General features: G+C 40.0%; 1 protein-coding gene across 1 annotated transcript; it reads right to left on the bottom strand.

Annotated features, from left to right (window-relative positions):
- Positions 1 to 3,031: 3,031 nt before the first annotated feature.
- Positions 3,032 to 17,970, bottom strand: magt1 (magnesium transporter 1). Its single transcript, XM_071530272.1, has 10 exons — positions 17,844 to 17,970; positions 15,233 to 15,402; positions 15,016 to 15,133; positions 13,304 to 13,444; positions 12,952 to 13,092; positions 11,679 to 11,768; positions 10,150 to 10,213; positions 6,587 to 6,661; positions 5,726 to 5,816; positions 3,032 to 5,625 (listed from the first exon to the last, which is right to left on the bottom strand). Exons 1-10 carry the CDS (start codon positions 17,922 to 17,924, stop codon positions 5,610 to 5,612), a joined length of 987 nt encoding a protein of 328 aa, XP_071386373.1. The 5' UTR covers positions 17,925 to 17,970; the 3' UTR covers positions 3,032 to 5,609.
- Positions 17,971 to 22,687: the final 4,717 nt, after the last annotated feature.

Raw genomic sequence — 22,687 nt, 5'->3', positions numbered from 1 at the left:
ACCTTAATAGATCTCCGCAGTGACCATATATATTTCCTGACACTTGCGCTCCACAGCATTTAATTTTGAGCAGACATTGTACGTCTGCAGTGTAGGAGACAACCCCGTCTGTTCCCAGAGCAGAAAGACACAGCCACAGTCGAAAACACACCTGGCCCTCAAGAGACCGCCTTCTCACCTGGGCAGGAGCCGGTTACAACAACCTCACGTCACGCTAAATGCGCAAGGTCTCCATAACTGACCCTGCGTTCACCCCAAGAGAGGCCAAAAAAGCCAGGGACATTTCTCCTTTTACAGCTCTACTGACCAGTCCCTAATACAAGAACCCTTTTGGTGTCCTGGTCAACTGATGGCTGATAAGCAATCAGCCATCCCAGCATGACTAATGAACAATTGGTCACCAGACACTCACCGCTGGCAATAAACGACTGCCTTCAAACAACTTTTCAAATCTGCCACCGGAAATGTACTATGACTGAGTGTACAGTTTTGGTGAGAATAATAAGGAATCATAGGATTTCAAATGTGCGATCACCAGGACTAAAATGGCATTGGTTACGGTGATGAGTAGGTGGGGAAATCAACCCCGCGACACCACTGCCCAGTCTGATTGGCTGAACAGAACGCTGTCCAAAGGCAGGGACACAATATTCCTTATAAGATCATTCCCAGAGAATAGTTATTTGAGTTAGCTTGTTTCAAGTTCACTTGATCAAGATTTTCTCCACTCACCCGGTCCAGTCTGTCCAATTTGGCTCCAGAAGACTCTCTCACCATCCACAAGTCCAGCAACATCGGGCGTGGCAGACTCCCAGGCACAAGCAAGTATCACAGCCAGCCATTTACATTGCTTGATCTCCTGGTGCATTGTTAGAGGTCTGTTTATCAATTGGCATAGTCTCCAAAGTCCCGTTATTTGATCTACACTCAACTTTCTGTTTCTCAGGGAACGAACACTATAGGTCATCTCAGTCTATCAAAAATCTGATGTTATTCTCATTCTATAACTCTCCCAATATTATACTGCTTTGTTGACAGTAGTAGTTGTAGATAGTAACGGTAGAAATAAATGTGTGAGACTAAAAGTAACTTTTTCTGTTTGTTTGCTCATAATATCAATCACTAAACCAGAAAAGATATGTGCTGTCCTTTAATATATATACTGTAGTAGCAATAATAATAAGGGTTAGTTAATGCTTAATAAGGGATAGTTAATAAGTATAAGTTAATAAATATAAGGATTAACTAACCCTTAATTAACAGTTAGCTAATGTGTAATTTACTAATGGTGTTCATGTTAACTAAGGTATTAATTTATACATTATTTAATAGTTTATGAAGATGACTATTAAATAATGTATAAATTAATACCTTAGTTAACATGAACACCATTAGTAAATGATTACCAGACACATTAGTTAACTGTTAATTAACTAAGTAACTCTTAACTTAGTGACCCTTATTGTAAAGTGTTACCTATAACTATAATATAACTATAACTATAATAACAACTTAACCTCTTGTGTTTGGCCATACGAGAGGGCTTTTCCCTTGTCTATTTGGGATATGTCTAATAACTCTTATAATTTCCCCTATAAAATAATATAACCTTTGAGCTCTGATTCCTACAGCAGTCAGCACAGTATTTATATATATAGGTATATATAGGTCTGAACATTGCCCAATGTTGATTTGGATTTACCACATGGGTTTTAAAGTTTATGAAATCAGTACAGCAATCTGCAGATTCAGAAACAGTCTGGGCAGCGTATGGGTTTTGATTCTTGTCGCTTGGGACATTCGCATACACAGACGTTGCAAAAATATTTGTATTTGTGATAAGCCTTCGTTCTCATTTGTAGCAGTAATCAAAAACATATGGGCTTCCAAAAAAGAAATAAATACCAGTTAGGTTTTGTATGCTATAAAAATGATATTCTTAGATGGGGCTGGTCACGAGTTTGAGAGAGCTCTATTTGTTTAGTGCTGCTTGCTTTAGTGCTGTGGTGGAAAGTGCTCAAACAGAGACACCTTGTGATTAGCATTAAACCCTACTCCCACATCTGCCACGCCTGTTCTACAGTTTCACAATCTGACTGAAGGGGGTTCATAAGGTGTGCTGCACATTGCAAAGTACAGATTATGGTCCATAGGACATTCAGGTACATAAACATGTTTTTGAATAATTTGGTCATAGGCTATGCTTCCTAACTTAAGGTGAACACTGCCACTGTTCCGACAGCCCATTATTCCGAAACCCCAATAGTCTGAAAACTCCATGCCTGGCTCCATCCACAACCGTGGCTTCTGACAGCCTTGACCGTAAGCTTGCTCTAACCCTGACCTCAGTGACCCCAGATACAATTTGTTCCCTCGATTTCCTTTTTACGTGCGCATGAATTGCCAAAACGTGCCCTCGAAATAGTGATATCGTGCTCTTGATATACATGCACTTCACAAGCTTATAAAGAGTCAGTGCACATATTGGTGATTATGTTTAAATGTGGCTCTGTCCTGGGTGTGATGGAGCCTCCTGATTGTGTTTACATGGCCTGAAGGTTAAGTGGCTAAATATGTTGCAATATTTGGGGGATTTGCCTATTCAGTGTAAACAGACAATGGATATTAACATACCAAATCCTTACTAGGCCTATCTGCAATACCTAAAGGGTTCCTTTTAAGTTGCATTTTTTCCTAAACTGCAGTTTAACGAAATCGAGGGAACGAATTGTATCTCATGCGCACGAATGGACTAAAACGTGACGCACATTACCGTAAATTGTGGACTCAATATAACTTTTTTTCTCTCCCAATGGCCACTCCCGGGCTCCGTAATTAAGGGCTACGGTGACCATGAATTCAAGCCGATCAGCATCATTCTGTCATCACTTTGCATCATCCGTTCAATTTCGTTGAATGACGTTTCTGCATTGTGACCGCTTCCAGGATTTAAAATAGTGCAGATCCCTGACCAGTGACAGACCTTTTAGCACTGTGTTTAAAGATAATGGAAGAGACAACAACCCTGAAATGCAGTTAAGGCACTTTAATGTCAGAATGAATCACCTGAGACCAAATCTCATTCTCTCACAGTACACCCTGATAAAACACATACACACAGATGGAGCACAGAAACATTAAAAGCACTCGGTTTTACTGTTAGGTAGGATAACGGAAAACATCATTTTATAGGAGACTTGTGTCTACGTCCACTGAATAAAGACCAAATGAAATACCAGTGAAATTGAACCACTGATTCTAAGTCAGCCATACAGATCCTGAAAGTGATGAATAGAGTAAATAAAGCCAAAATGAAGGAGTCGGGGCTGAGGTAGAATCAGTAAAACTGTAGTGCACATGCTTCTTGCTTCTCTCTTTTTTGGGTGTATCTAAACTCTCCATGTAACTCATGTTCAAATCGGGTGGAATATGGAAATGGAAGCCAGCCTTTACTGAATGTTTTCAACAGTGGACCCAAATTTATCATCTTGCCATGAGACCAAGGCCCATCCTACTTTACTGATCATGTGGGGAAACAAGGGACAATTTGAAAGGAGACCCAAATCATCCCCAAGATAACAAAAGCATCATCCTCTTTATTAACTAGGTTTTAGAGAAAATGTGTATGAAACAGTTTACCTGCCCTCTGCTCTCATTCAATTTTAACAAAATGCCAACTAGGTGCAGACCTATGAGGGGTGGAAGTAAGAAAAAATTGTGACAACAGAAAATGAATGTGAATTGAAAGCAACAGTGATGAATGCATGTCTACTGAAAATTTTGGGGGTAAATTGCTAACCCAAGTGATTTGATAAATCCAAACACAATTTGATTAAAATAAAATAGAGGTGATTTGATAAAAACAGAGCCCAACGTTATTGTTTATCAGCACTTTCTATCATTAATCAAATGTAGTGGTGATGAAAATGAATGTGAAGTGTAAAACTGTGATGAAATTGCCTGTGAATTTGAAGAGGGTGACAAATTGTCAAGTGACTGAAATTCAAGTTGTGTTGATTAAATAAGTGGTGATATCAAATTTCCTTTCATTCATCACTTGCACAAAATTTGTTTAATGGTCCCATATCGTGTAAAACAGGATCTCCCTTGCCTCTTGCCTCCACTCTTCTAGAAACTAGAGGTTGCTGACCTTAAAGGTCCCATATTCTACACTTTGCAGTGATTTATTTTATGTCTTGAGGTCCATTAAAAGCTGTTTGTGTGGTTGGTCCAGCATCTCTCTGAGCCTTACCAAGAACAGGCTGTTTTTGTTGCTGTGTCTAAGGCAGTGGTTCTCAATGTGGGGTCCGGGGACCACCAGGGGTCCTTGAGGGAGTTCCAGGGGGTCCCCAGCAAATTGATCAATTGTTAAACTTCACCATTATTTCTTTTACAAGAAGTTAACACAATTAGAGAATGTAGAGGAATGACTGTTTTGATCATAGTTTCTCTGTTATCTCTCTACCTACAATACAGATAGTCATGGAATTCTGGACAAAATCATATCTGACAATAAAACTATTCTCAGATTCGGGTCCGAGAGACAAAATCTCATCAAATGGGGATCCGTGGCCCTAATGTGGACTAAATTAGGGGTTCTTGATATGAAAAAGGCTGAGAATCACTGGTCTAAGGCTCATTAATATTAACAACCTTCTGTTCTGATTGGCTAACCGCTTTAACAGTGAAACGTGAGACACCACAGTGCCGGCAGCTACAGGTAGGGAAAACTCTCCCGTAAGTAAGTAAACAATGGCAACTGCTCAATCGCTTTGAAAAAAACACTTTGTTAGCCTATTATTTCTTACAAAAATGATAATGAGCGAACAAAGTTACGGAAGTCCAAACGGCTCGTTTAGAGGCTCGCTTTGCTAATATGGATTGTGTGGATTTAGTTGGCGACCGTGCGTTTTGATACTTTCACAATATATAGATAGCACATCCAATCAAAGAGGCAAGGGAAATCCCGTTTTCCACAATATGGCACCTTTGATGACTGAATAAATTATGAATGATACAAAGTAGTGAGAAATTATGGACATGGCTGTTTCTCATGTCTATTTTAATTAAATAGTCTTTGGATTTATCAAATCACTTTTCACTTTTTCAATTCATGTGCATTTTCAAGACGTATTTTCAATTCACCAGCATTTTCTATAGATCTATTGTTTGTTACTTCCACTCCTCATACCAGTCCCACCAGATATGAGCACATGACCTGTTGTAGGTTGAGATTTGAGTACAGTGGGAGATGAGCAGAAAAAAAACATACCAGGGCTGACCTCAATTCAAGCAATTCAGGAAGTGAATTTTTCAAAATTCTACACAAAAACTTTTGGCACAAGATGGTTTATAATGATAATTGATAATGTTCACAAATTGATAATGTTCTCATATAGAATTGTCTTTTAAAAGGCACAGTTTGTGTTTTTTTATACAGCTGCTTTTGGTTCATCCAATCAAGAGAATTCTTGGCTTAGCAAACAATGTGGCATGCTGCCATTGGCTCCCTCGGGGAAGGAGAGCACCATGCATGTTGAAGGCAGTTTGGGGAGCCTCTTGAAGTGAAGTTCACACTTTTTGCGAGGCTAGATCCTGCTGGGTCAGATCTAACTCATGAGGAAGCTGCAACACAAAACAGAAGATTTACAGCCAATATAATGCAGAAGACAACGATCTCAGCCAAACACAGCAAGTAAAACAAACAAGATCTGTGTGTGTCTACCTGTAGGGATATCCATGGTACTTCGCTCTGAAAATGGACAGCAGCCAACTGAAGAATAGCATCACCAGACCAATGCCTGCTACACACATTACTGACACACAGGCACGCACAGACACACACAAAAATCAGTTGTGCTATACAGTATAATTATCTAAAATGAGAGTGTTCCACTTGAGAATAATGTTTTCAAATATCAGGATGAGATTATAAGAAATTATAGATTGGCAAGTCATATTTATTATAATTATTATTATTATTGTTATAGTAACACTTTACAATAAGGGTCACTAAGTTAAGGGTTAGTTAATGCTTAATAAGCATTAACTAACCCTTACTTAACAGTTAACTAATGTGTAATTTACTAATGGTGTTCATGTTAACTAAGGTATTAATTTATACATTATTTAATAGTTTATAAAGATGACTATTAAATAATGTATAAATTAATACCTTAGTTAACATGAACACCATTATTAAATGATTACCAGACACATTAGTTAACTGTTAATTAAGAGTTAGTTAATGCTTATTAAGCATTAACTAACCCTTAACTTAGTGACCCTTATTGTAAAGTGTTACCATTATTATTATTATTATTAACAAGTACGATAGCGCTTTTAGGTCACCTGGTTGCTCTTGTTTGGGAGCTGCAGCATGTGGGACTATGGTTGTGCCTCAGGTATTCTAATTAGAAAATTGTAACTGACCTGATTTGCGTAAGCGGTCTTAATAAATCAGCGCTTAACCAGAGACAAGGTTTTAGCGTACTACAGTAATTAGTACGTCTGTTAATAAATACAGCCTTAAATGTTTACAGCATAGACTGAGAGAAACAGGAATAACAAGTGTGTGTGTACATACTTTTCCTCTTTCCAATGTCCAGGTCGGAAGTAGCAGCCTCACACAGCAGCACCATTCCCATGGTAACAGCAGCATCTGACATTAAGGTCAAGGATCAGACATGAAGGTTTTGCAAGTTGAGCTATATTGAACTTTAACCCCCACATACGCTGACCTCTACGACACGCGTCCAATGGCATTCCAACATTTACAGGAGGCGGAAGTTTTGTAGGTGCCGGAGCACCAAGGAAAATAACTCTACATTAAAAACATATTGGAACTTGGCCAAAAAGTCACAGGCATGGCAGATAACATCCGAAAGGATGGGGATACCAGGTTAGAAAAATTATATTGCGTTATTTACATATTCAGAAGAAGCCTATATAGCGTCATTGTTGAATTATTTCAGCTGCTTTGAACAATGTTAAGACCTAAAGCATTAACTTAGCACATTATTCATGTTATTAGTAAATCTATCTACACCATTTAACAGACTATTTACAGAAAACAAACCCATAGGCTGTCGGAATTGTTTAATAAACTGCTGATGACCCGCTAGTGCATCTGGAAAGGTAAAAATATGTTTGCGCTTGCGCTCTACCTCGCGCAAAGCCCTGTAATGAGGACAAAATTCAAACTCCAAACTCAAAATTCAGTTACCTTTCATTGGCATTTGTGGGGCTGCCAACATGCAAAAATTGCCAAGTGTAGCTTTAAGGTTAAGTATGTGCTGGTGAGGGTTGAGATTACGGGAAAGGGAATAACTCTTAAGCCCTATTTGGATGGGATTAGTTTTCAGGACAATGTACATTAAGTAATTGTTACCACAGGACATCTTCGCACGCGATCAAAGATCTTTGTAATCAGTCTTCAAAATTACAGACATCGGAGCGTCTGCTCCATTTACACATCATAATCATACCAAAAATGCACCATGTGTCATACATAACCTGACCTCGATCTGCTTGAACAATAACAATACAGCAGGCTTTCCCAACCCTGGGGTCGCGACCCTAAGTGGGGTCGCATGGAATTCAAATGGGGTCACCTGAAATTTCTAGTAATTGATCAGTACAAATAATAATTATTATTATAATAATAAAAACACCACACACAATTTAAAACAACTAAACATATCCTAGGTTTTCACTTCCCCCTAAAAATCGAGTTCAAATGAAATGCAGGATATTGTTACCTGAGCTTGGCATATCTTGATTCACGTGATCACACGTGACCAGGCTACGTGCATTCCCACGCTCAAACATAAACAGCGTGCAATTTAATTTGAGTCATTGTTTGTTCAGCATTGTAAATACAAGCTCACCTGTACATATCCTGCACTGGGAAAATAAAATCCTCACTTTGTGCACTAATCTGTGGCTCGTCTTGGCTATTCTGCCTCTGGCTGCCGTCCACAATAATATACATGAAATAGCCTAAATGTGGTCGTTTTCTTGCAACATAGTATTACTATTACATGATTGAAAACAAATTAATTTTAGCAAAAAAATGTCTGTGTTTTGAATGTCTGGGGTCACTAGAGTTTTGTGATGTCAAAGTGGGGTCACGAGCCAAAAAAGGTTGGGAACCACTGCAATACAGCAACTGGACCAGGGCTGAGACTGATCATTGACAAGTCCCCAAAAAAATATGGCTATGGTGAGAAAACAGCCGACAACAATCTCAGGGATGTCAATTCAGACTGAGGTTATTTTTACTGGCCATTTCACAGGGGGGAAAAAAGGCGAGATTATTTATTGGGGCAGGCGTACGCAGTCAGTAATATGATGGTATAAAATTAAAGTTATGCATGTAACTATGGTTCTATGAATTCTGGATGACCGCCAGAGGCAGTGCTTAACACCGGATATCATCCGTCTCACACAGACACAGGTCGAGTGTTTATGCCAACAAAGTCATGTGTGACCCAGGATGATGTAGGTCAGCAGGATGTGGAGACACTCCTTGCGGAATGGCCCTTAATATTAAAGTGCATGGGTAGGCTTTTTCGATCTGTATACCTGAGTGATGGTCTCCACAATACAGTGGGAAAGCCTCTGATTAGACAAGGCGTGACCCTTACCCGCAGTTGTTCCACACCCAGTGGTGTGATTTAGATGACTGTTGGAAACTAAACCGTGGCAACCAGTTGGTGATTTAACTCAAGCTGGGGTGTGAACACCCGCAACATAGCCAGGACTGAGCCAGTATTCATCTGCCAGAATGAGCAAAAAATGAGTAACACACCAGGTAACACACCAGACCTTAGATCGGGCCCAAAATCGGGCCCCGACCCGACCTGAGCCCGTGCACGTTCTGTCTGAGCCCAGCGGGCCTGTCCCATTGGCTGCATTTATGGGCCCGAGCCCTGTTTAAAACCAAAATGTTCTTAGTAAGTTGGCTGTTTATAGGTAAACTAATTCTGAGTTGTTTGAATGACAAAAATCTGTTCAGAATTACATGTGGGATCTTACTGAATAGCCTACTTCCTCTCACAAAGGACTCTCTAAGCGAGTGGTGCCATAGGCAACGAAAACCCGACACTTACATTTCAGATCGTAACCTTTGATTGACTGGTGATAAAAACATAATTGACACAAGGAATTAACAATCAGACTTTGCGGATTACAGAGAAATTTGAATGACAGAAATCTGTTCAGAATTACGCACGGGATCTTAATGAATTGCGCAACATGGAAGCGAAACTTCTTTCAGTTGGTTCAACAAACCCAAGCAGCCTTTGCGGATGCCTATATATACAATATATATCCAGGGCCTACATATAACATTCTGATTATCACACCAAATAGCTTACTCCCCACCCCAATTATATAAAAAAAAAAAAATGTTATATCTGTAACCTATCACAACTTTCCTCAGCCAGTATCTGCACACGCTGGTGGCTATTCTATGGCTGTGAGTGGAAACAATCTATCCCTGGTGATAGCCTGTGCTACACAGAAACAAAAACAGTCCCCTGACTGACGTGTATAAAACAGCAAGTAACTTAAGATGGCTATGATACCAACCTGAGCCAGGGCTAACACACTGGTAGCACTGGCCGCTGTAGCAATCGTCAGCTAGTGCTTATAGAGACCAGTGAAAACACAGCTCTGCTACAAGATAGAAATCAGATAGCTGTTTGGCAAGTCACAGCCTCTGGAGGAAGAAACCCGTAGCTCCAACCGTTTGGTTATGTCTAACACAAAGAGCCACCAGCTAACCCTAACCCACCACTAGTCTCAATGGGTTTGTTTACTTCTGACCTGTAATCGCAAATTTCTGCAAGAAGACAGAGGGGAGACACTTCAGGATGGCATTTATACTGTGGGGCTGATAGTGCCCTACATCATCCTTGGTCACACAAGACTTTGTTGGCATGAACACTTGACCTGCGCATGCGCAAGATGGATGATATCCAGTGTTAAGCACTGCCTCTGGCAGTCAGAAAGAATGTAGTAGAACCAATCCCATCTGAATAGGGCTCAAGTCACTGGAAAGTCCTCCTCACTGGAACAAGGGAGCATGTGTATTCAGTGTGAGGTGACTGCACATGTATGAGTATGTATATAGTTGAAGGATACTGAAGAGCAGAACGATGTGGGTCTCAGCCACGAACTGGGCCTGACTGCTGCCATGGATATAACTCTGAAAACACAGATATACAATTTAATACTAATCTTACACATTACTATTAATAACAATAATAATAATAATAACCTTTATTTGTATAGCACCTTTCACACAACATGCAGCTCAAAGTGCTTTACATCAATAAAATTCAGATAAAAAGATAAAATTTATATAAAAGAACAAGCAAAATTCATTGCATTAAAAGAATCAAACCAAGTAAAATAAAAAGATAAAAACACAACAAATACTCCCACATTTAGATGCACATTGTGAGTGAACCCATATGTTTTTCTGTAATTTTCTTTTCCCCTGTCCTTCCTGATTCTACTCTTGATCTGATATTTACGTCAGATCTCACTGCCTAAGGCAGACGAGAATCATAAATTCTCCTCTTGGTCAAAAACCTCACCATCCACAGATGGATGAGAAACATACAGGGTAAAGCTCTGTCCCCCCTACATATAGTGTTCAGGTTCAGTCATGTTATTTTGGATCCCGTCAAGCATTATGGTACGTTTCCACAGGATCCGTCATTTCCACGCTTCCCATTCATTTTCTTATGTAAGCAGCCGTGCAATGCATTCTGGTAGCGCTGCGGTGCATTTCAAGAGACGGGGTGTCACGTTGGCCGCTCCACATTTGCATAAAGTTGAGGTCTAGGCTACTTTATGCAAATCAGGGTCGTCCAGCGCATCTCACCGCCTCTGGAAACTCCCGAAACTCGCGTACAAACTTTTAAACTAACTGTTGTCGATCTAAAATGAAGACACATTCAGCAACTGCACGGCTTATTTCTCGCCTCAAATGTTTTCAGAAACACATTCCGGTGAACTATTTTCGTGATATAAGAGAAAGTTTGCAAACGAGCCGCCATGTTTTTCCAGTTTGAAATCCGAGGGGCAGACGGCCCAGCGAGTGACAGCGTTCGTCCAATCAGCTGCAACAAGGAACCAATATGGAAGCACGCCTATCAAGCGTCCAATACTGGGAAGCAGTGCAATCCCTCGTGTGAAATGATGCCCCTGTGAAAACATACCCGGACGAGACGAATGAAAAGTCGTACTTGCCCGTGTCAGCTCTGTTGGGATCCTGAACAGAAACAGTTCAAATGAAGGCTATTTAAAAGCTGAGCTGAAAAGATACGTTTTTAGCAGTCGTTTGAAAATGCTTACAGAGCCCTTCGCTCTAATATTCTTTGGCAGGGTGTTCCACAGTTTAGGAGCATAGATAAAAAAAATCTTCTTTTGAGTGGGGTTTTGTACTTCTAACAAACCAGCAGTAGAAGAGGGCTCTTGATGGAATGTAGAACAGCAGGGATTCTGTAATGTAGGCCGGTCCTAAGCCATTGAGAGCTTTGTATACAAGTAACAGAACTTTCAAATCAATTCTAAAAGGAGATGAAACCTGTCAGAACGGTCGGTATAACATTAAAATTGACTATAATTAGGCTAGAGAAGTGTCAGCCATCCGTTCGTCTTACCACTTGCCCAGAGTTGGGGTTCTTGTGAGCATAGGGTGGTCCTCTGATATGGTTCCACATCTGGCCTGAAGTCATGATCAGGACAAAGCACTGTAACACACACAAACACACAAATCTTTACTTTAGAGAACGACAGATTGAACAAACAAAATTGAGACTCAATAAAGATCATGCTACAATACAAAACAAAACAAATGAAGAAATAAGAACACTGCAAATCACGATCCATACATTCACTTGAACAACTGATATTTCAACATGACACAGTAATCACAATGAAGGCTGTGCCTCCACCCCCCAAGTGCATTAAAAAATAACAGAAATTCCGTCTTTGCTTAATATACCCTGGGCTTAAAGCAAAAAAAAAAAAATAATAAAAAAAAAAAAAAATCACCATTGCACCATTGATTTCTCCATTTCTCTATAAAAGTAGTCCAATAACAAGAACAACAAAAGCAACTGACACCTGTGCTGCATGAATGAATATTCAACATACAGCATCAATGTACATATTACAAATCCGTGTGCACTGATTACTAATTCGAGGGCACGGTTTACTAATCCATGCGCTCAGTTTACTATTCCGTGCACGGTTTACCAACCGGTGCCCGTATGGGTTTCCACATCAATTATTCTTTCTTACCAGGCCCCTGGTAAGAAAGAATGGTAACACTTTATAATAACCATCATTAATAAATGGTAAATTGATAGTTAATTAAACTTTAGTTAATAGTTATTTTACTGTTAACAAACAATGAAATGATCATTAATAATGTTTACTAATTATTAGTAATGCTATAATTTATGTTATTTTATCATTAGTTTGTGTAATATAAAATCATTTGTTTATAAATTATATATTGTATCATAGCTTTTTACCCTTTTTACCGTCTCTTATCAGCTATGATACAATATATCATTTATAAACAAATGATTTTATATTACACAAACTAATGATAAAATAACATAAATTATAGCATTACTAATAATTAGTAAACATTATGAATGATCATTTCATTGTTTGTTAACAGTAAAATAACTATTAACTAAAGTTTAATTAACTATCAATTTACCATTTATTAATGATGGTTATTATAAAGTGTTACCGAAAGAATAATTGATGTAAGAAACAGCCAAAGCAATGCCACATTTTTATGCTGAATGACGATTGCAAATTGTTAAAGACAGATCACGTTCCGGTGAATCCTCTCAACTCATATTTGTGGCGTTTCAATGTGTGTGTGTGTGTGTATGTGTGTGTTGTTGTTGTTACCAGTGCAGAGAAGGCCCAGACATTCTTGTTAAAGAGAAACTCCAAGTTGTGTCTTCGTAGATACGCCAGTCCACCAATCACAGCTAAGAGGAAGCCCAGGAGGAGAGGCCCCGCATAGTTAGGGGGACGAATGACACGGATCTGAAAAACACAGAAACATACACGCACACGCACACGCAGGCACAGGTTTGAGTGTGTTTGTGGAGGTTATGGGTCAGGTTATTAACACATTTCTGGATGGAACTTAAGGACCTTGACCAATTTTACCGCAGCTTGGTCACAAACATACTAATCCTAAATGACCTTCACAGTAAAGCTTTGCAGTTAGGTTTCGTGCATGTGTTACACTTACATGTACATCAATCCTATCGGCCACCCATCTTGCCAGCTGCTCGGCTGCAAAGCCTCTGACCTGTAGCTCATAGGTATCAGACCTCCGAGGTTTCCCTTTGGATGGGAAATGGAGGAACGTTGGAGCAGAATTCATATTTAGCTGGAACGGAAACACACAGAAAGACATTTCATTTCATAGATACATAAATACATAAATGCTTCACGTTGAAGTCCTCAAATAAGACAGTTCACTGCAAATTGTACAAAACTAAACTTAAATGACACGGGAGCATGACAGTGACGCATGAGCACACCTGAAAAGAAACGCGGTGGAGGATGAAGAGCGCTCAGCACAGCGAGTTAGCAGCCTACAGAATCCTAGCCAACAGAAACAAGCGAGTCTATGTCTGCTTCTCAGCGAGCTCCGTTCATCACAAATGAAACGAGTTTGGCTTCATGGCTTGAGTTGCACTTTGAAATATTTCATGGGTGTACTGCGTAATAGCACCATGAAACCAGTGGGCTCATGTCGGTTGTGCACATGGTTTTTGTTTATGGTCTAACAGTACATGAGATTGCCAACTAGGGATGGGAGGATATAAGATTTTATCTTTTATCGCAATAAAAACACTCCAGATAATTTTATCTTGGTGATTTTCCATTATTGAGATAATCGTGAATATCGTCACATGAGCGTGAATATCCTCACGAGTGACTTGAAAAAGCTGTCTAGCTCACTAACATACAGTCCTATTGATTTCCTGATTTCTTTTGAACCATGTGAATGCTTGGTTTTTAGGTTGATAGGTAGATTCTTTTTATTAATGTATGTTTTTCTCTCATTGTGATTACCTGCTGGGTGTTGGTGAGAGTCTGAATCTGTCCTTGTTTGTTTTTCACTAAAAAGGATGTTCACAAAAAAAAGATATGTGTCCTATGATGCAATAAAAATATTTGTTTCTTAACAAAATGTAAGGTAAAGTGATTCCAGTATGTTTTAGTGCCATTTTAAGAGTTTTAAGCGTATTTTGATGATCATCGGGATAATATCGTGAATCGCAATTATTTTGGCCAGGATAATCGTGACATGAATTTTTCATATCGTCCCATGCCTATTGCTAACGTTAGCTAACTAATGATAGCTTGCTAGATAAGCATTCCCTAACCAAGTCTGTCTTATCTATGGACTGTCTCTGTCCCTCCCTACTGATGCACAATGTAGTGAAACGTTCAGTACCTGGCCTTTACATCAGCAATTATTAACTAAAACAATGTTATTAACTAAAACATTTACATTATTTATTATTTAGTTCATCCTTTCAAACTGCACACTTGAAATAACTTTGTTTTTGAACATTACAACGATGATAAAGACATATAAAGACCTTTATTTTTTTTCACACATGCTTTTTAGCATATAATAAATGTTTTTGTTTTATAACTGTCATCTTCTAAGTTGCTTGAAAGAGAGCACTGTCTTAGGCAAGGAATACAACTTTTTGTTTGTTATAATAATCCTGGAAACATTTTTTTCCCCCCATCTGATTACTTAATTGATTAATCGAAAAAATAAACAACAGATTCATCGATTATCAAAATAGTTGTTAGTTGCAGCACTAGGATCGAGTGTTATTTCTTTGTTGTGAAAGCTTATATTTCGGGGCTGTTGTCATCTAAACGTCTGAGAACTCATTAGGGTCAATAGTCTTGGAGAATAGAAAGTTGTCTCACCATCTGAAAGACATCTGATCCCTCGTCAAAGTCGACAGATGCAAAGAAAACTTTGTTGGTGAAGGCAGAGGAATAACGCCAAGAGTTAGCCAACACCTGAAACTCCTCATCAGCTTGTCTAAAATATAAAGCACATCATTATTGTTGTTATAATTATCAGTACTACAACATCTACTACTACTCCAACAACTATTATTATTATTATCATTATATTTACCTGCAGACTCCGCACTGTCTTTGTGGCTGCAGTGCTGTGAACATGATGACCACCGAGTAGTTTCGAGGAGGAGCCTTGACAAAGCGACGAAACTTCTCTCCGTTCATCCTGATGACTGCACGCTTGGAGGCCCACTCCATCATCTGAGTCACCTTCTCTGACAACAGAGTCTATGGAGGACAGAGAACACAGACATGGAGACAGCTGCTATGGCATCAAATACGAGTATGGTGCCCATTTTAGCACATCCACATTCGTAGATGTACTTTGTCAGATTTAGATGGACTTGCATTAGATCAGTGATTCTCAACCTTTTTCATATCAAGGACCCTAATTTAGCCCACATTAGAGCCACAGACCCCCATTTGATCAGATTTTGTCTCTCGGACCCAAATCTGAGAATATTTTTATTGTCAGATATGATTTTGTCCAGAACTCCATGATTGTCTGTATTGTAGGTAGAGATATAACAGAGAAACTATGATCAAAACAGTCATTCTTCTACATTCTCTAACTGTGTTAACTTCTTGTAAATTAAGGTTAACAATTCATCAATTTGCTGGGGACCCCCTGGAACCCCCTCAAGGACCCCTGGTGGTCCCCGGACCCCACGTTGAGAACCACTGCATTAGATGGTTTAGCTATCTTGTCAGACTTAGATGTAGTTGTTTCAGGTTAAACTATAGTTTTGACTGATGCCAGGACTGCCCTCCATTGCAGATGAACTCCATCCAAGTTTGACAAAGTACAGCTAAATCTGACAAAGTACATCTACATATGACAGGCTAAGGATGGCAGCTAGGGATGTCCTAAAATGCCCACCGTTTTTGGAGTTATAAGGAATCCTGATACTGCTTGGATTCAGAATCTGGATAGGAATAGGTCTGCACAATGAATACAAAATAAAAAATATCACAACAATATTGACTCCTGCTATTTCTTAAATGCAAGTGGCTGCACTTTTATTTTAGAGGCACAGTATGCTTGTGCTTGTGCTTGTGCAGTAAATACCAAGCATTAGCATCTCATTCCCCTTTCACCCACACTTAAAACACTTTCTAAACACTGAAAAATTAATAATGTACAAAAAACTGTGGCCACACATACTCAAATAGTAATATTCCTGATCGGAAAGCATTTGTCCCACAACTGAGATCATGGAATTTTTTAACAGTGGAGACCTGGGCACTCATTTATAGAACAACCATATTCACAGTAATTCACTCAACGTGGAACTTGACATGGAACCAATCATAGTCTTATGTCAGGTCTTCACTTGACATACAAACATTACTGGTTGCTTATGCTGTGGTACTGCAGGCATGAGAGAGAATTGAGCTGCATGCAAATCTTCATTGTGGACTGTGTGCACTTCCTTGTCAATTATTATAAGGCTAAGTGTCTGTTATAATACTAACTGTACTGATATCAGTGAATAAAATGAGTTTTCAGTTGGGGAAACTGATGCCTCTCTACCATCTCGGCTCTACCATGTTCTCCGTCACCATAGCTCCACCTGTGGCACACGCATCAGTGTATGCAACAGTGTATGTTTATTATAACCACTTTTTTTTGATTGAAACTAAGGCATGATGTTTATTGAATGTTTTAAAATGTTAAATTGATGATAACGGATCATAATGGTAAACTCAGTTGTCTATGGCAGTGGTTCTCAACGTGGGGTCCGGGGACCACCAGGGGTCCTTGAGGGGGTTCCAGGGGGTCCCCAGCAAATTGATGAATTGTTAAACTTATTTCTTTTACAAGAAGTTAACACAATTAGAGAATGTAGAAGAATGACTGTTTTGATCATAGTTTCACTGTTATCTCTCTACCTACATTACAGACATTGATCAGTCATGGAATTCTGGATAAAATCATATCTAGCAATAAAAATATGCTCAGATTTGGGACAGAATCTCATCAAATGGGGGTCTGTGGCTCTAATGTGGACAAAATTAGGTGTCCTTCCTTGATATGAAAAAGGTTGAGAATCACTGGTCTATGGTTGTCTATGGTTGCCACATGCTGACAGGCTCATTTAACTATAGACAGAACAAGAAAAGCATTCATAAGAAGTAACAGAAAATAAAGCGAGAATGTGCCTGACACAACATTTTGTGCTATAAAGTAAAAAAAAAACTGATGGATATGAAAAAAATATGCTACCACATTAGTAGTCTTGAAAACTAACGCTGGCTTACTTGGTTTACCATCTCAGTGGACTTCAGACTAGGCAAAGGGGAAGCTAGCAATTACCACATCATTATTCAAACAACTTCGCTAACGGAACACTTCAAGTTTACATGGCCTGCAATAGATTTCAACAGCTACCAGTCTAGTGTCTAGTGTGAGTTTACGTGACTAGGAAATGAAATTCATGTTATAGTTCGTTTAAAACAAAAAGACAAATCATGTATTAGGTTGCCGTTATGTTAAATCACACGTTAAATGACAAGTTTCCTGTTCCTAGACAATACAACACATTAGCTCATGTTAGCTTAGCTTTATCCTGCAGGCATGGATGATAGACAACAACGTTGACAACGTCGCTAAAACTTCCGCTGAGGTTTATACGTTTCCCCGGCTTGGCGTCCTTTAAAGCCTGTACCTCTTTTTTCTTCTGTGCATCTAAAGGGTCGCCGTAGAAAACAAGCAGCAGCCATAGCGAAAATAAAAGTTTAGTAAACATTCTGCAGCACTCCTCACACTGCTACCGAACACAAGACAAACTCTTGTCAGCTTTCTATTGGTCGGCTCTCAGCCAACCAGAGTGAGCTGTCAACTCTAGGGGTATGTTCACAATCGTTAGTGTTCCTATACGTTAAACAGTGTCGCTTTTGGCCTCAGCGATGCCAAGACGGTCTGTGCAAGCTCCACCTGGAGGCACCTCCATACAGTAGTGATGCCAAGTTCGTCTCTTTTATGAGATTCTGTTCTTTATGAGTCACATCGTAGATCTAAATTTGGACAATCAGCTTTCTCCAAAGGGCTGTCAACTCTGGTACACATTACCAACTGAAATTCAATCAATTCCAGATATAAAATCTTTTACAACAAAGGTTAAGTGCTGGCTAAAAGCACACCAGAGATGTACTCATTTTTAGCTAATTGTACTCTAAATTATTGGTGTATGGTGTATGTGCATTGGTGTATTGTGGTATGTGTATTTTACTGTATTTCCATATCTGTAGTGTATTGTGGTTTTATGATACTGAAAGCTGTATATTTTAATTACACTGTACATGTAAAAGCCCAACTAGGAACAAGAGTTGAAAATTAGCAATAGCTATAAACTCTCTGTGCAGCACATCAGTTTCATGCTCTGTATTGGAACTATGTTAAATTGCATCGTCCCTATCAAATAAAATTCAAATAAAATAAAAAAAAACTGATTCTTTCGTTCATTGGATTCAGCATGGGTGAGAGAGGGAAGATGAGAGTAGGGGTAGTTGTAGTAGTAGCTCCACATGATTCTTGTTCATTCTACACTTTACACAGGAGAGTTATGAAAAATGTATTGTTTCAATCAACGACAACCGAGTAGTCTCAATAACTCAGAACTGTGCGTGTAGATTAGAACCAAGTCCGTCTATTTCTCATTCTTCACTCATCGACAAATAACTAAACTAAAACAAATAGTCTAGGCCGAATAAAAACCAAGTATGAATAAAAAACAAAACAAAAGTAGTAAAAACATTAGGGACTTCCAGGTCATGTGGATCCCATGCTGTGCCAGAGACTTATATCTTGAATCTGCATATGCTCCAGCTCTACCCTTACATGTTAACATTGTAGCAGTTGAATGGAAAGGTGAGCAAAACAAATTAATATAAATATGTTTATTTTCATAAATATGCAAACAAACTATATGATTAAGGTGCACATAGTAGTTTCGGATGTAGCCTGAATGACTGGACTATTTCTCTAACATGACTGAAGTTTGTGGAATAAGCACAATTATTTACCTAGGTGGAGGAATGCAAAGTGTGAATTAGTGAGCTTGCTGGTAGAATTACTCATATCTGACTGCTTATTTGGTTGTAGTCTAAACCAGTGATTCTCAACCATTTTCATATGAAGGACCCCTAGTTTAGTCCACATTAGAGCCACAAACCCCCCATTTGATGAGATTTTGTCTCTCAAACCCAAATCTGAGAATATCTTTATTGTTAGATATGATTTTGTCCAGAATTCCATGACTATCTGTATTGCAGGAAGAGAGATAACAGAGAAACTATGATCAAAACAGACATTCTTCTACATTCTCTAATTGTGTTAACTTTAGGGCTGCAACTAACGATTATTTTCATTGTCGATTAATCTGTCGATTATTTTCTCGATTAATCGATTAGTTGTTTGATCTATAAAATGTCAGAAAATTGTGAAAAATGTGGATCAGTGTTTCCCAAAGCCCAAGATGACGTCCTCAAATGTCTTGTTTTGTCCACAACCCAAAGATATTCAGTTTACTGTCATAGAGGAGGAAAGAAACCAGAAAATATTCACATTTAAGAAGCTGGAATCAGAGAATTTTGACTTATTTTTCTTACAAAATTACTCAAACCGATTAATCGATTATCAAAATAGTTGGCGATTAATTTAATAGTTGACAACTAATCGATTCATCGATTCATCGTTGCAGCTCTAGTTAACTTCTTGTAAATGAAATAATGCTGAAGTTTAACAATAGATCAGTTTGCTGGGGACCCCCTGGAACCCACTCAAGGACCCCTGGTGGTCCTCGGACCCCACGTTGAGAACCACTGGTCTAAACATTGAAGCCAGACATGCCTCACTCACTCACTCACTCACTCACTCAATCCCTTTCTCACTCAGTCACTCGCTGACTTGCTAAGTCACTCACTCACTCGCTGAGTCACTCCACAGCCCATCGATCGCAAGTTGAAAAGAGCCCGTTTGCATCTGCCAGTTGCCTAGCCTCCCGTCTATGCTTCTCAATTCTGTGAGTGTGACACTGTGGAGCCGTGAACGAACGACTCCTTTGGCAGAGTGAGTCCTGACTTCCAGTTCCTCATGAAGAGTCGGTCGCCGTGAACGAATCATTCACGGATCTTCCATCACTAACATACAGGGGCCGCAAGTGACGCACCTCCACACCAGGGGGCGGAAACAACGTGACCTTAACTGCCAAGGAAGAAAGTGGGTCTTCACCTCTTGATGATTTGCATGTTTCAGTTATTTTAGGGCATAGAAAATGACAGAAAAGACTTTGTGACGATGGAGAACTACAACGTATAATGTACCAATTGTTGATAGCTGGGCTGTCGCACATGTGTAGGTTTTCACCCCTTGAGATGCAATTTGGGAATTCGCTGAAGTAGGGTTGCCAACTTTGGTCAGCTGGCTGGAGTGAGTCATGGGCTGGAGGCATGGAGTGAGTCATGTCATGGGCCTTAACGTTTGCGCTTGCATGTCTTCACCATAAATCACTATGGCACTTTGAGACTCACTGTGAATTAAAAATGCAGTATAAATAAAATGCATTATTATTATTTATTTAGCCTAAACATTCACAAACTGATCATTGGCCATCACTTGTCACTGACAGATGCATGAATGGATATTTGTTGCTGCTGAGAATTACAGTATAACACCTGAGCCATAGTGCTAATTTACATTATGAACATTGTTTGTACTCTACATTTTAAACATCAGTAACTATATGTAGCCCTATAATGATATATATTAATTCTCACACACAATGACAAGTCATGGATATTCGGCTTTGTTGAGGAAATCACTCAGAATCATTTTAGGAGTTTGCTGGAGTGGAGTGTTTAATAGTATATTAGTATACAGTTAGCTTACAGACACAGTGCAGGTCTGAGCTAGTAAGCTACACACAGAACTATGAAACAGCTTGAACTCCTCTGGTGAACCAGTACTTTTAGGCACAGTCATTCTACAGCGTCAGCCTCTTGTAGTCAGCCTCTACGCACAAAGACTCCAGTTGCACAGACTAGGGAGTCTATCTGCGGGAGTCAGAGGAGGGTAGGCAGAGAATAGGGACACGCAGCTAGGGTTTCTTGTAACTATCTTTCCTAGTTAACTTCTTCCCTACTTAACTGCTTTCCTGTCTGCTACACTATGTGTCTCACTCCTAGCCCTGTTGTAACATCAGCTCATAGGCCCCCGTAGACATGGCACTATTTTCAGGTGTAAGAACCCATGTAATCTTTTTCCCAATTTGCACCAGTAGTCCTTCTCTTACCTCCCTCCACTTTCTGGCCCTCATGGAGACCTGGATCATACCTGAAAATAATGCCACCCCAGCAGCCCTCTCTGCTGCTTATTCTTTCTCTCACACCCCCAGAGGCTCTGGCCGTGGGGGAGGCACCGGACTCTTCATTTCACCCAGGTGCACTGTCACTCCTCTTTCACACCTCTCAATATCCTCTTTTGAATTCCATGCTTTTTCTTTATCCCTACATATCAAGCTCAACATTGTGGTAATCTACCGCCCCCCGGTCAGCTTGGTGACTTCTTTGATGAGTTGGATGTCCTCCTCTCCTTCTTCCCTGAAGATGGCACTCCACTCATTCTTCTGGGTGACTTCAACATCCAGCCAGACAAATTGCAATCCCCGTCCTTCGTTAACTTTTTCTCATCTTTTGACCTCTCCCTTTCTCAATCTCCTCCGACTCACAAGGCAGGGAACCTGCTTGACCTCATCTTCACCAGATCCTGCTGAACCTCCAACCTTGCTGTTACCCCTCTTCCTATATCTGACCATCACTTTATAACCTTTTCCCTTCCCATCTCACCCCCCACCTCCCACTCAACATCCACTCACCCTATCACCACCAACCTAACCTAAAAACCTAAAAACTCTCTCACCTACCTCGCTCTCTTCTGCTGTCCTTTCCTCGCTTCCCTCAGCCGAGCAGTTCTCTCTCCTGTCCACTGAGGAGGCCTCCACTACTCTTCTATCCTCTCTTTCCTCCTCTCTTGACTCTCTCTGCCCACTAACCGCTAAACCAGCTCGATCCTCTCCACCCGCTCCTTGGCTGTCTTAATCTCTGCAAACTCATAGGACAGAGCTTCGGGCAGCTGAGAGGAAATGGAGAAAATCACAGCGTCCTGACGATCTCACTGCCTACCGCCTTCTCCTCTCCAACTTCACCTCTGCTGTGTCAACAGCAAAGACGTCCTTCTTCATTACTGAAATCCAGTCTTCTGCCTCCAACCCCAGTAAACTGTTTTCCACCTTCTCAACCCTCCCTCCCCGCCCCCTCCCTCTCAGCTGATGATTTTGTCACAGAAGAGAAGAGTCTGGATAGAGACTTAGGGCCTTGTTGTAGTGGCAGCACCAGGCTCCACTCCTTGGCAGAGCGTAGTGAGAAGGAGGGAGCTGAATCCCACCTACCTGAATGAGGGAGTTCAGGTAGGTGGGAGCCGTTTTGGTTGCTGCTTTGTAGGCGAGCATCAAGG

Source organism: Centroberyx affinis, unplaced genomic scaffold, assembly GCF_046629955.1.
Source record: "Centroberyx affinis isolate AG114_WGS23_722 - 3 ecotype Tasmania unplaced genomic scaffold, CSIRO-AGI_Caff_v1 ptg001908l_1, whole genome shotgun sequence".
NCBI lineage: Eukaryota > Metazoa > Chordata > Actinopteri > Beryciformes > Berycidae > Centroberyx > Centroberyx affinis.
This window is presented reverse-complemented; position numbering and strand designations above follow the sequence as displayed.